General features: G+C 36.0%; 2 protein-coding genes across 2 annotated transcripts; one reads left to right on the top strand and one right to left on the bottom strand.

The window, feature by feature from the left end:
- The first annotated feature begins 6,643 nt into the window (after positions 1–6,643).
- Positions 6,644–10,152, top strand: LOC111389930. Its single transcript, XM_023014917.1, has 5 exons — positions 6,644–6,870; positions 7,531–7,889; positions 8,008–9,154; positions 9,258–9,404; positions 9,521–10,152. The coding sequence occupies exons 2-5, from the start codon at positions 7,839–7,841 to the stop codon at positions 10,036–10,038; spliced, it is 1,863 nt and encodes a 620-aa protein (XP_022870685.1). The 5' UTR covers positions 6,644–6,870; positions 7,531–7,838; the 3' UTR covers positions 10,039–10,152.
- Positions 10,153–10,585: 433 nt separating this feature from the next.
- Positions 10,586–12,260, bottom strand: LOC111389931 (protein WHAT'S THIS FACTOR 1 homolog). Its single transcript, XM_023014918.1, has one exon. It carries the CDS (start codon positions 12,245–12,247, stop codon positions 10,976–10,978), a length of 1,272 nt encoding a protein of 423 aa, XP_022870686.1. The 5' UTR covers positions 12,248–12,260; the 3' UTR covers positions 10,586–10,975.
- Between the last annotated feature and the right edge of the window lie 2,248 nt (positions 12,261–14,508).

The raw sequence follows: 14,508 nt of genomic DNA, 5'->3' as shown, positions 1-14,508 counted from the left end.
TCATACTTGGCATGCATAGAATATATTTACAAAGCCAAATCTAAAGAAAGACCACACGCTCAGCATGGGAAGGTTCAGTGCTTGAGTGATTATAAAAGCTTTGCGGGCTTTAATAGGACTTAGTAAGTTTCTTGTCAAATTTTGGAGCAACACTGAAAATCAAAATACTAGGAAAGATGGTATCGCCCAAATGTAGAAGATTTACTAGGGCTCCAACATCTCTTAGAGTAATAGACATGGGACCAAGAGGGAAAATAAATGTGTTATACTCTGAAGACCAAAAACTCAAAGCAATAGGAAAAAAGGGTCAAAAATTGGGGGTTGAAGAGTAATTTCTAATAAATCTGAAATCCTAGCGCGATCAAAAATTGCCTTACTGGGGCCATGATTCACAAGACATGCATGCAATCTACGAAAAATAACATTAGATTTGGGCCACGTGCGAATACCTTTTTCGCGAATCGGCCTTAATGGCAAAGAGTTCAGGAACGGAGGACCTTGAGTGCAAGGGAACAGCTGGCCCACCGCCACTTTTTCAACGACTTCGGCATTATTGAACGATGGATCCAAGTAAAATTCATTGAGGTCAGCACTTACTTGTGTAAGGAAGTTTGGATTTACATATGACCTAGTAATGAGTTTTTGAAAATCTTCGGAACTAAAGGAATCATCAGATTGAGTTTGTGAAGTCGCCATTGGAAACAAAGTACAGTTTTGATGAGGTTCGCCTGGGAAACGTAGCAGAGAAGCAAGAAGATGAACAATAAAATAGCGAGGAAAAAGCGCGAAATATAGACGTGGTTGAGTGGTGCAATGAAATAGCGTGTCCTTTTAGTTTATAAAGGTTTGTAACGTTGCACTTTTTCAAACTATAGAAGGAAATAATAATTGAAATTCTTGGAAATTTCAAACATTGCTAGAAAATACAAAGTGAATATGGCAAAGATTAATAATTAGTATTAATTCTGCCATATTGGGGGGTAATTGTTGATACACTAAAAGTACAGTCCAAGTCAAATAGCCCAAAGAGTGAAGCTCAATTGGGGAATCCAAGATAAAGGTCCAAACAAGATTATTGAGGAATGCGATGGAAGCCCACGAACACGGTAACATTATCGTCCAAGCTTGTAAGACGCCCAGAATCTGAGCGAATGGAGTACCTTATGGTTACCCAGAGCGATGACCCTGTTCTCGCCCAAACCTTCGAATCGCCCAGGATCTTAGCAAGCATAACATTATGGTTATCTAGAATAGCAGCTGTTGAAGCAGTTATTGAGTGATCTTAACACATTCCACGATTCAAGGAGCCCAGTTAAAGGCAGTTGAGCGACAAAGAGTAATGACAACAGTTAGAGATGGCAGTTCCACGACAAATTAGCCACCATAAAGAAAGTGGGTAGTTATACAGCAATCAAGCAGTTTCCAAGCGGTTTACCACGAAGAAATAATCAAGGGAATATAAAAGGAAGAGAAGATATAGAGAAAAGGACCCCGAATCAAATACTCTCAAATAGAGAATATGTAATTTCGATTTCTTAGTTTAAATTTAAACATTTCTTTTAGCACTCGTGTGCTTGCACGTACCCCTTGGAGGCATTCTGTTTAAATTCCAATTGTAAATCATCGCCAATAAAACACCCATTTTTGGAATTTTGTCTCAAGAGGTTTGTTCCTTACACAATCGTCTGATCCCTTTTTTAATTGTTAGCGACTACCTGCGCGAAACATGTTCTAAAATACATTTTTACATAAAAATGCCTATCAATCTCCCTTAATGAAAACAATGTTTGGTTTGAATGGAAGAAATTACTCAAAACCTTAATGATGATAATAACTTTTTGTAAAGGACCCCAAAACCAAAACAAATCAATGCATAATAGTTTAAAAATTTTCAAATAAATATGCTCATGATGTAATTACATTTACAAAACAAAAGGCTATAAGAGTAAAATATAAATAATTTGTAATTGTTAACCTCTCAAAATGGATGAAAAATGTAATAAAAATGTCTTCTTGATCAATAAAAATGAAGAAGATGGAGAAAAGTTAGGGTTTGTAGTTTATATTTCATTTTTAAATTTTTTTTACCCTTTTTTATTGACAAAAATTCATATTAATCAATAAAATATACATTTATCCATATTTTATATATAGAAATCAAATCATCACATCAACTCAATCATTTTCCTTCAAATCAAGCATTAAATCAAGCATTTTTGCTCATATAAAGTGAAAATGACAAATTTTTTGGAACTTTCATTTTTCGTGACATTTTTGTAAATTCACCTTTATTTTTTTTGTGGTGTTTGGGTGGTGGTGGTGCGGTAGTCTTGGCTGGGATGGAATGGAGTGTGAGTGCTTGCAACCAATTATTTGGTTGATTTTGTGACTAGTAAATAATATATGACTTAGAAATGTGATCGCGACTCACAATTTATTATATTATGACTAGAAAATTAATAGTGACTAATTAATTTGATAATTTGTGACCGTTAAATAAATTATGACTTGTAAAATTTGTTATATGCAATCGATAAATAATTTGTTATTTATAAAATTTTCGATACTATAATTGACGAATAAATTGTGATATATGTTATAAAATGAAAGGAAAAGAGAATAAAGAAAATTCAATAAACCCTTTATGTGTATTATTGAAAACCAAAACCCTATTTTTATAGGTAAGAATCAGGGATACAATGGTAATAATTTTTAGGGTTACAAGGGTACAAATGTCATTCACCAATAAAATTTAATGGACTTTCCATTTGCAACAATATATAAAATTTTTGATTTGTAACTGGATAATAATTTATGAACAATTAATTTGATAATATGTGATCGAAAATATCTTGTGACCCATAAATAGTATAATTGTGATCTTAAAATCTTTAATTAATATATGATTTTTGAAGTTTTAAACTTGTTTCTTATTTTTGAAATGGGTCATAATTAATTTCTTAGATATGTAATTTTTCCCTTATCTTTTCAATTAAAGCTTATTTCTTAAGTTCTTAAATTAGGTTATTCAAATGATGGTGGTCAAATGTTATAAAAGGTTTAGCATGGTCTAATTGAACACTAGTTGATCTTCCAATGAGATTGTTAAAATTCGATCTTACAATGAGGAAAGACATGGAAATGAAAAGAAATATTTTTAGTTTTGTATTTAAATCAGATGAAATTATGTAAAATAAATTATTATTATTATTTTCTATTCATTCATATCAAAATAACTATGTTTCCATTCATTTTCTATGTCAAAGAGTATCTATGATATGCTAACCAAAGAAATTTGGAGATTAACCGCTAATAAATTATATCACTATTTAATTTCGTCTAACTTCATTTAGATAAGTAAACAAATAAGGAGTAATACCAGTTTCTGTTCTAATCCGCTAAGTGTAAACCTATAATGGTTTATCTATGTTCGAGCGGCTTACCAAGGGAAACACCCCTATCCACGCCTTGATTGACCGTGTGGGATAGCTCATGGACTAAGGGTGGCTCGTTACAATCTATTTGATGCTTCTAATTCACGTGTTTTACCTTCTCATTTACTTTTAAGCTCATTTACAATCAAACCGCGCACTGCCACGATCGCCGCTGCCACTACCACCTCCCCCCCCCCCCCCCCCCCCCCCCCCCCAACACCCCCACCACCAACACACAATGTCACAATTGATTTATTGGTCACATATTATTGAATTAATTAGTCACAAATTATTTCGAGGTCACAAATCAAAAATTGTATAGGTCACAATTTATTTCGAAGTCACAAATCGAAAATTGTATTGGTCACAATTTATTTCATCGGTCACAAATCAAAAAAAATTATAGGTCACAGTTCATTTGTCGATCATAATTAATTGATCACAAATTAATTTTTAGTCACGTGTTATCAAATTTTTAGGTCACAATTGAGTAATTAGTCTCAGATGACCAAATAATTGATCACAAATCATCACCACCAACATTACCGTCAATTGTGACCACCCTCTCCTTGTAACTGTCGTTGCTACCACCACTACCACTACCGTGCTACCGCTAGATCCACCATCCCCGCCAACATTTCTACTTGCACAACTAACAAAAACCACATAAAACCCTCCAAACAACACCAAATCGACCTCCAAACCACTGCCAAATTCAATAAAACACAATCAAACCGCGCACTGCCACGATCGCCGCTGCCACTACCACCTCCCCCCCCCAAAACATCATCCAAATCCATCTCAATTGTCAAATCCACAGCCACGAAAACTGCCGCCATACAAATACCATCAAAACCAACGCCAACCGCCAAAACCACCACCACAAACACCACAAAACTCCATCGAAACCCAAAAAATCACCACCACACCAAACCGCTTCGACTTCACGCTGGTGACGTGCTTCGCTTGTGAAGAGTCGTCGGAGTGGGTAGTCTTCTTCGAGGTATGAGTTCAGTGTTTGCTTGTTTGATGTGTTTTGCTTCGCACTTGATGGATCTGCTTCTTTGAACTCACAGTAATCCACCATCCAAAACCCTAAAATCGCACTGGTGGTCTACTTCGCGCTTGGTTAAACTGTTCACCGTGTTAAGCCGTCGTCACTGTGAGTTCGATGGTGGATTATTTCTGTAGGCGATGGTCCACCGTCCACCATCCAAAACCACAAAGCGTGCTGGCGTTCTGCTTCACCGTGTCCATGCCGTCGTTGCTGTGAGTTCAACGATGGATTGTTAACTTGGGCGACGGTCTTCGACAGTGGGCGGCAACGACGGAGGTGTCGATTGAGTGGAGAGAGTGAAGAGAGAAGATGAACAGATGTGAATTTAGGGATTGGAATTAGATTAATGGGTTGATATATTTTATTATTAATATTAATAGTTAAATCAATACTTGAATTTTGAACAAAAAATCTTCCCCCTTGATTTCTGCATTGTGATCTTTAAGTGTCTGTGATTTTGTAATTTCCACTAATTTATATAAGCATCTTCTAGAAGTGATGATTTTCCTATTAATGCCTATCTCTGTCTAGACAAATTGTGTCTATTCAAGATTCAACTGGTTAGCAACTGTGTATTTTGGACACAATCTTTCAATATCTATAAATTGACTCTCATATGTTGGATTTCCTAAAATCAATTCAATTCTCTAGTGCAAAAATATTATTCCTTTCTTTGATACACTATTCCGAATTTTGCATTTCAATTTCGAATATTATTTTCTTGCATTTTTTTAGTTCTCTCCCGGTTTAAAAAGACCAAAACATTAGTAAATTCATCAAATACTATAATTTGGAATACTACCATTATAAATCAATGTCGTTATATCTTCTAAAAAGAGTGCCACAAAATCGTCAGCACCTATACGAGACGTTGTCGTTTTAAGGAAAAAAGTTGAACTCTTGTTTTGGCCATATTAATTTTTGCTTTATTCCTTTCATTTAGCTAGTCAAAACTCTATCCCATTCTTCATTTAATAAAATGATTATTTATTGAATTATAATTTTGCATGATAAATTCATTATATTACATTGTTTTCAAACATAATCTACTCCTAAATTATAGGTGTAATTGAACCACTTTGAAATTCTAGAATCGAATCTAAACAGAAAATCTTTTGATACTTACCGCCATTATCATACATATAATTTTTATAGTGATGGATTAAGACACGACATGAATAGATAACATATTTCAATCGAAGTGGTTGAATATGATTGATGCCCTTTTTCAAAACCTAAAACTTTGTGATTCCAATTTTTTTCTTTAAATAAAAAATTGGTGAATTGGAGTGGAAGATTCGAATTCATTATCATGTTCCACTTGTAAGATTTAAAGTGCTGTTGAGATGATTTAGGTTTGATTCGGCTTTTGCAATTGGATCTCTCTGTACATTTTCCTTCCCGTTGGATACTTTGGAGCACGGATATCTAACAAGATTCTATTTCATTCTTGCACGAAAGACTAATTGAGAAGTTAATTTTGTATTCGTAAACAAGAAACAAGAAATCAAGTTGCATGTATCAACCATTTCCAATGTAATAACTTTCAAATTTATGCTTGTGATGCAATATTATTGGACAATCATAGTTATGCTCTTGCAAGTGAAGTGTGTATAGTCAACTTATAAGCACTTAAAAGCATGCCCAACATCCCCGTCAGCACGTTTGGCAAACCTCATTTTTATTGAGAAGTATCATTCTTTTTTTGTTAGATAATGTGTGGTTGGCAAACAAGGATTGATCTTGTATGAACTCAAGCACTGGCCGCCAACTAAGAAAAGTTGCTTTTGTAAACCTTTTTGTGCAATAGTCCATCGGTAACAGTCTCAAAAGTGCATGATAAATACTACCAAAGTCCAATACTACAAAGGAAATCAAATGAAGTACTCTAGATACTAAGTATGAAAAGATGTCGATAACTTCCTTCTAGGACCTAACGAATCTAAGAGAAACATCATTCTTGTCAAGATTGCATGTTTTTTTTTTTTTTTCAAGTTACTCAACGTGCTATAAATTAGAAAGAAGGGTCTTTGGACAACAAGTCAATAATATACTACATTCATTTATATAACTGTATAATTAAGAGGTGAGGCATGGTGTGTGTTGTATATGTAAAGGAGAAAGGTTCACTGCGCGTTGCATTCACGTATTATATATATGTCTCTTTCTGGATATTGATTCTTATTTCTATACGCAAGTAACGTAACTCCCCACACCAACAATCTTACCTTCTCTCTCTCTCTCTCTCTCTACTTCTTCATAGGCACAGGCACAGTGGCAGAATCTGAGTGATCCTAAATCTGCCTTGTATTCTACTTCACAAATTCAAAAGAATTTGAACTCAGCAACTCTCAACCTGGCGCTGTTTATCTTCATTGGGTAACTATCTTTTACTCCTGCGCAAAATATTGTTTATTTATCTGCCTACAGTCTTTTCAGATTTTAAGGATCTATGTTCCCATGTTTTTCCTTAATTTACCCGAAGTTTGCTCAAATCAAGATTTACGTTCAAAAGAGTAAATTTCTTAAGAGTTTTCAAACCTACTCAGATTTCCTTTTCTCCCCGAGCACGTGTTTCTTTAATTCTCTTCGTATGGGTCTTTCTTATAAAAAATATTCGTACGTAACCTCGACTAAAAGTTTAAATTTTACTGCACTACACATTATTTGACTTTAGTCCTACCATGCTGACGAGAACGCAAAACCTTCGTAGGTGTGGAAGTGAAATTAGCGTCCTTGAAAAATGATTCTCGAAAATAACTTTATTGTAATGAATTGATCATTAAAATACCTACAAAATCTAATCACCTAATCCCGATAGCTTAAGAATATGAGTAATTAAAAGCTAACAGAAAAAGTAATCAAAAATCATAAAAGTCTTCATCTAAACAAGAAATAAAATCGTAACAAATAATTCCATGTGTCCTAATTGTCATAGAATTGTCCGATTCTATTACATAAACTCAAGACTTTTAAGGTTAGAGAGGCACGTTTACATTTCTTTCGAATTTATCTTTGACAACTTTCTGGGACATGCAGGAATATATATGGTGAAGCTTCTGGAAAAAAATTGCTCAGTTTTTCACTCTGGCCGACCCTCTTCCGGTAAAATCGTTTGGCTTCTTGAAATGGGCTAGTGCTGAAACAAGAGAACACCACATCCAAATTTCACTTCTCGATTCTACTTATTCGCATTCATCGGATTCTACTGTGTCATTGCTTTGGCGACTGCCTATTGGTTATAGCTAAGATTTCCATTATCTAAAATTGTTCTTTCCATAATCTGCAAAGAGCCCTGATTTCTTGGGTTGAATTTGAAGTTATTCAGAAGTGCATCGATATTCAGAATGGCCTTTCTTAATTGTTTTTGCTCTTCGTGGAGGAAAAAGAAAAAGAATGTAAGAATGATCTGATCAATTCATCTATTTTCATTTTCTTTGAATTATTTCAACCCTTTCATAGTTATTTCTTCTATTTATGCTCACGTTTTGATCTCAATTGCATATGTGCTTGTAGAAGGAGAAGGAAGTCAAAACCATGCACGTGAAGCTCGAGCATGGCACGAAAACTTCACAGGATTACGAGTTGAAATCAACTTCTTTCAGGGTTCCGGTTCCTCTCCATATTCCGAGGAGTTCTAGGTGCACAGTTAAGGTGATGAATAACGAGAGTTCGGTTGGGGGTGATGATGAAGAGATAGACTACGAAGGGGGAGACGAGCATGATGAGAATTTGTTGATGAAGAGGGACAACACGGATATTGAGTACCGAAAGGTGGTAGATGAAGATTCTAAGGCTGGCGTTGAGATGATTAGAAGTGGGCATATTAGTGATCCCAGCACTGGGAAGGCGGAGTTTTGTGCTTCTCCAATACTTAAGCGCTCGTGCTCTGACATTTTGATAAGGAATGTAAATTACGCGGTGGATGAACAAATGCCGCCTTTCAAATCCAAATCATTCGAGGAAATACAAAGATTAGCAGAAAAGTTCCAGGACGAAGTTCTAGATTATCCTGAGACTCCAGTTTCTGCTATGACACAATGTAGCGCAGACAAAGCAATGTTGAAGAAGCACTCTTCAAGCCAAATACTTCCATCCAGAAGTCGAAAATTGTGGTGGAAACTGTTCCTCTGGAGCCACAGGAACCTGCATAGAGACGGGACCACAAAACCACAGCCAATTGCAATCAAGCCCGCCCTCAACCAACAAGGTGGATACTGTTCAGACACCATAGAACCAAGAAAAGCAGAGAAATTTAGCAAGGAATGCAAGGGTAAAGACATCCTTAACATAGGTAACCAAAGCTGGGATGGATTTTATGGAGTTTCTGGCATGTGGCCTCAAAACCAGCGGGTTGCTTTTCCTACAGAATCATCTCCATTTGAAAGAATCGATTGGGTGAAAGAAATTTCTGTGCAGCCTCCATTCGTGGTCGACAGTGGTGATCACACTGAAGATGGCACTTTCTTCCCACCCTCTGCTAAGAATAGTAGATCACCAGCAAATCGGAATCCCGAGGAGATTATGTATGCCAACAGCATTATCCAGTCTCTGAATTCTTCATCGACTGTGGCACACATTACAGGCATTGGACTGAAAGTTATACCATCCATTTCACATTTGTCTAGCCTTCGATCAGTCAATATGTCTTCCAATTCCATAGGTGTGTATCACTCAGTTATTGCCCGTTCAAGTTCTAGCACAACGTCAGTTTTTGGATGTGAATGAATTATTTGATCGTTCAATATTCCCCCCTCAATTTGCAGGTCAGATAACTCCAGGATCTCTGCCAAAGGGTCTCCACATTCTTAAACTGTCCAAGAACAACATAAGCACAATCGAAGGTCTGAGAGAATTAACTCGACTCCGGGTGCTTGATCTCAGTTACAATCGAATTTCTCGAATTGGTCAAGGTATATATCTTTTGCAAGCCTTTCCATAGAATTACAGAAAACACTTTCAAAGAAAATATCATTCGATTAATATTTTCAGTGTTGCTAATAGAGCTTTTCTGGTGTAAACATATCAGGGTTGTCGAATTGTATGCTCATAAAAGAGCTCTATCTTGCTGGAAACAAAATAAGTAATGTTGAGGGTCTGCATAGACTTTTGAAGTTAACCGTCCTGGACTTGAGCTTCAACAAAATAACCACAACAAAAGCATTTGGTCAGCTTGTGGCAAACTGCGATTCTCTGGTTGCTCTAAATCTATTAGGCAATCCTGTTCACAACAATATCGGTGATGATCAATTGCGCAAGACCATATGCAGTCTTCTCCCAAAACTGGTTTTCCTCAGTAAGCAGCCTATAAATCCTAACAAGCTACGCGAGGTAGGCACGGAAGCCATTGCTAAAGCTGCACTTGGGAATAGCATTCGGAGCATCCGACGAAAAACAGTGAAGAGGGTCAGTCGAGGGGGTTCATCGTCCTCCACTCTGCACAGGAGCAGTGCAACTGCCGCTCGCCAGAGCAGGCATGGAGCAAAAATCCGTTCTAACCATCACTCTTCTTTGATGGAAAAGTCAGTTGTGTATTCTTCCCGTTAGAACTTACTGTTCTTGGAATACCAGCTTGAAAATCAGTGTCTTCTTGTAGGAGGAACAGGTTGCTTGCCTATTGAATTCTGAATTTATAATTATAAACCAGCAGTTCTGGATTAAGCATATGCCAATCAAAGTTTCCATTGACGGTCCATTCAAAAAGGATTGTCTTCTATTTCCCACTCTATTTGATGTCACTAGTTGCAATGATGTCACAACCATAAGCATTCAGTTCATTATGATGTTACCTGGAAGCTTTTAACAATATGACTATTGAATTCCCAGATCATAATTAGTTCTAACAAAATACTGCTATAAATACGTAAAGGAGATTCAAAATCCGGCCTTGATGCCATTATCAATAAGGAACGTTGCATTAAACACGAAATAATATTCAAAATGTATCTTATGGTAACAACCTTGAAAAATTGTCATTTTCAGAATGCATAATATCAACTTTGGTACATCTTAGTTCCCAGCATTAAAATAGCTATTGGAGGGTAGCTAGGTAGAGGCATTGCAGAAAGGAAATTGATAACTATGGAAAATGACATTGTTTGAAGAAAAAGGATATATTATATGCTTCAAGTTTGCAGCAGGTAAAACAGGTCTTACAAATGTCTACCAACTCTAGAAATAACGGACGACACTACAATAGAGTGAATCGAAGAACAGAGTAAGACACAAGAAGCTTGTTACAATAATTTCCCAGCAATTCTATTCCTTTAACACGAGAGTCACGAGAGTAACAACAGATTCTCACTCAATTAACAGCAAAACATGATAATTAACTCCAAGATCCTTAATATTACCTCGTATTGTTAGTATATACTAAATATTGTCTTGTCATCAATCTCTATCTCCCGGACGCTATGCAAAATCTGTTTCCAAATTCACTCTCCGAGATATTAGAATCCAACGATACTCAAACCTCAAAATACCCTCATTTCTTACTGATATAACTCTCAGATTCCAGTTCTTGCATCTCTGCATACATATAAAGCTTCTCATTGAATTCAATCTGTGGATCTTTGTTGATCAGCACTCCGTCTTCCCCATAAGCATCCTTCAAAAATACACACCAATTCATCTCAGTACCAGCCAAGTAAAAAGTCCAAGGCTGCTTCAAAAGCATCTGATAAGTATGTTTTGTGAGACATAACTCATCCTTGAACTCAACAATGTTATGTATGTAAGCTCTCTTCTCCAACGTCAAGCTCAAGAACTCGTGAATCACTCCCACCCTATACTTTTCCGCTTCTAACGTCCACAAATCCAACTTGCTCCCATCCGAATAAGGCGATACCAAAGGCAATGTGTTTAACATATTCAACTTCCTCTCACCCTCCACATCTAACTCCAATTCTTTACCGTGCTTCATAGGAAATTTAAAGGCTTTTTTCACCTTATCCTCATCAACCAAAAATTCCTTCTCCAATGCACTCATCGCCAATGTCGGATCCCAGTTCACGAGCTCGAGCACTCTCTTCCCATCCTCCTCGACAACTACTCGAAAATAATTCGGGTACTTTGCTACCCTGTCTCTAAAATCCTCCGGGATCCCAAACAAGAGCCTGTTATGGTAAATTTTACTCAAAGGTATCCTCTTATTCACAGACATCATCAATAATTTCCTCACAACATCAACTCTTTCTCGCTCCAACTCATTCATAATCCCCTGTTCCTCGCGCAGCAACTCATCCATGAAATCAGTAAACCCGAACCACATTTTATTATCCGTATGCCGGTAGGTTTGGAAAATTAAGGGGTGGCGCTGTATCGACCTGATAACTTTCCGGCCGCGGGGAAAGCCGAGCTGCTGGTGGAGTTTGCCGGCTTCGTCAAGGAGTAGGACTTGTTGCGGTTGTTTAGAGAGGAACTCCTTAGCTTTGGTGAGGAATCTGAAGTGGGCATCTCTGAGAAGGATGTTTTCGAAGTGGCGTACAAGATTTGGTTGGGTTTGGACCAGGTTCGTGCGAGGGCTATCCTTTTTCTTGCGTTTCTTCTTGAATTTCTTAGGGGTTTTGGTAATCAGAAAGGATGTCGAGAAGTGGGAGGAGGAGGAAAAAATGTGGGGTTTGCTGGAGTTCAGGATAGTAGTGGCGGTTTTGTGCAGAAGGTGCAGAAGCGCCATCGCCGGTGGCGCTCGCGGTGGTATTGATCTGGCAGAATCCGTGAAATGAGGGGGAGGTTTAGGGATTAAGTAAAGCGGCATCAGTAAAAGTAAGATTTTATGAAATATATGATTGATAAATTGAGTACTTTTGTGAATAAAATTAAAATTATTGATTTTTTAGTTAAATTAAAATTTAGATTTTTACTGCATACCAAACCAAGGTAAGAGTAAGTTAGGGGTGTAAACGAGCCGAGTCGGCTCTCGAGCCGAAACTTTCTGCTCGTGCTCGGCTCGAGCTTTTTCAACACGGGTTTTTTTTTGTCCGAGCCGAGCCGGCTCGACTCAAAAAAAATAAAGCTCGAGCCAAGCCGGGTCGTGTTTTGGTGTTTTTTTTTTTTTTCTCGTAATTGCTGCCAACAGGCAGCTTTATAATTAAAGCCGCCGAACTGTCTAGCTGCCGAACTGCCAGTTCGGCAGCAGATTAGCCTTTATTTTTATTTTTTTTATTTTTTGTTTTAAATTAAACGGGCCGGTCCGGGCTCGGGCAATTGCCCCCTTTTGGGCTCGGTTCGAGCTTTGGCTCTGTTGGTCCGAGCCACGAGCCGAGCAACGGACCGCCCGAGCCACCGAACTTTTTTGACATCCCTAGAGTAAGTTACACAATTGTCCTTAACCTTTTAGAAAAGTAGCAGACGTATCCTCAATGTTCATTTGTCAGGTGTTTAACCCAAACTTTTAATAAATTATTAAACTTAACCCTTATACCATCCAAAATAGCCTCACAGTCATCAGTTGACTTGCTCATGACTGTTAAAGAAGATAAATTTAGGGGGATGTATTCAATTAGGACTTTTGAAAATTTTGATGGACTTTTTTTAAGTGATTACTTTTGTGGATTTCGTGGATCTTTTATATATTTGTATAGATTAGTGAAAGTTTTTCGTAAACTTCTATAGATTTTCATTTTAAAACTTAAATAGACTTTCGTGGAATTCAAAAAACTTTTGAAAACTTTCATTTGAAATAGAATTTACGTAGATCTGATGTGAAATTCTCACATATAGGGTGTTAGTTCCCACAATTCCCCTTTTTCTTCCTATATAATAAAAAAAAATTGAAAAAATAAATAAATTTAAGACCTTAATTAAATAAATAATAATCAAAATTATATATGATTCAATATTATTAGTATAGTAACTTTCAAAAATAAATAAAAATTAATATATTTAAATTTAATTATAATTTTTCATATAAACTTTTATAATTTAATTAAAAAATCGATATTTTCACAAAAAAATGAATGAAAAAAGAAAAAAAAGTTTCAAGAATCTAATTTAATTTTTCATAAAAAATAGAGATAAATAATAAGAGAGATAGAGAAAGAAAGATAAATGATATATAATCAATTAAAAAAATAAAATTTAATCATGCATGTCCATAGAATGTTAAAGAAAAGAAAATTTGATTTTTGATTTTTGATTTTTTTTTGGTGATTGGTCCCTTTTTTTAATTCCTTCTCTTTTTTAAGAGGCAAGAAGACATAAATTAGTAGGGATGAAATGAAAGTAAAAGACATAACAATTAAGGGAGAGATTATAAAAATACAAGAAAAATTAGAGTACATCATCGAGTTTGTGGAATTCGGATTCCTAATTATTAATGTTAAATTAAATTCTGGATTTCTTACTTTCTTTTGAATTTTTATACTCAATGCATTTCCTTGACAAATTTAGGAAGGGATTTCAAATTTGAAATTGATGGAGAGATAGACACATATGACATATCATACCAAATTAGATAAAGGAAAAAAAAATAATTTCATTTCAGATATTCTAAAGCTTGATTGGTCTTCTTTTTTTTATTCCTTCTCTTTTTCGAAGAAAAAGGTTAAGATGGCAAGAAGATAGGAATAAGAAGGGATGAAATGAAAGTAAAAGACAAAATAATTAAATAAGATTATACATCACGGAATAATAAAAATACAATAGGTTGGGCTAGGTTTCGCCTAAGCCGAATCTTCAAACCCAAGTTTTCTTTATTTTTGTTATGATTTTTCTCTCCATTTTATCTGTAGCTCTCTCTCTCTCTCTCTCTCTCTTCTTTTTCTTTTCCTCCCCATGGTACAACCCCCTTTTTATGACTTAAAACAATTTTTATTTATATTGGTCAAAGAATTTTGAGAGTTGTGATTAAGAAAGAGTCAAAATTGATGACGAAAACTCAAAAATAAAAATAAAAGTAAAAATAGCAAATGGGGTTGAACCGGGTTGGACCTTGCAAACTGTGCCAAATAGAGTTCTGGATGAACTGCAATTAATTGCTGTCTAGGCTGAGCCTCTATTTACTGTAGTTGTTACTGT

This window comes from Olea europaea, unplaced genomic scaffold, assembly GCF_002742605.1.
Source record: "Olea europaea var. sylvestris unplaced genomic scaffold, O_europaea_v1 scaffold635, whole genome shotgun sequence".
NCBI lineage: Eukaryota > Viridiplantae > Streptophyta > Magnoliopsida > Lamiales > Oleaceae > Olea > Olea europaea.
Note: the sequence above shows the minus strand (reverse complement) of the source record. Positions and strands in the feature narration are given on the sequence as shown.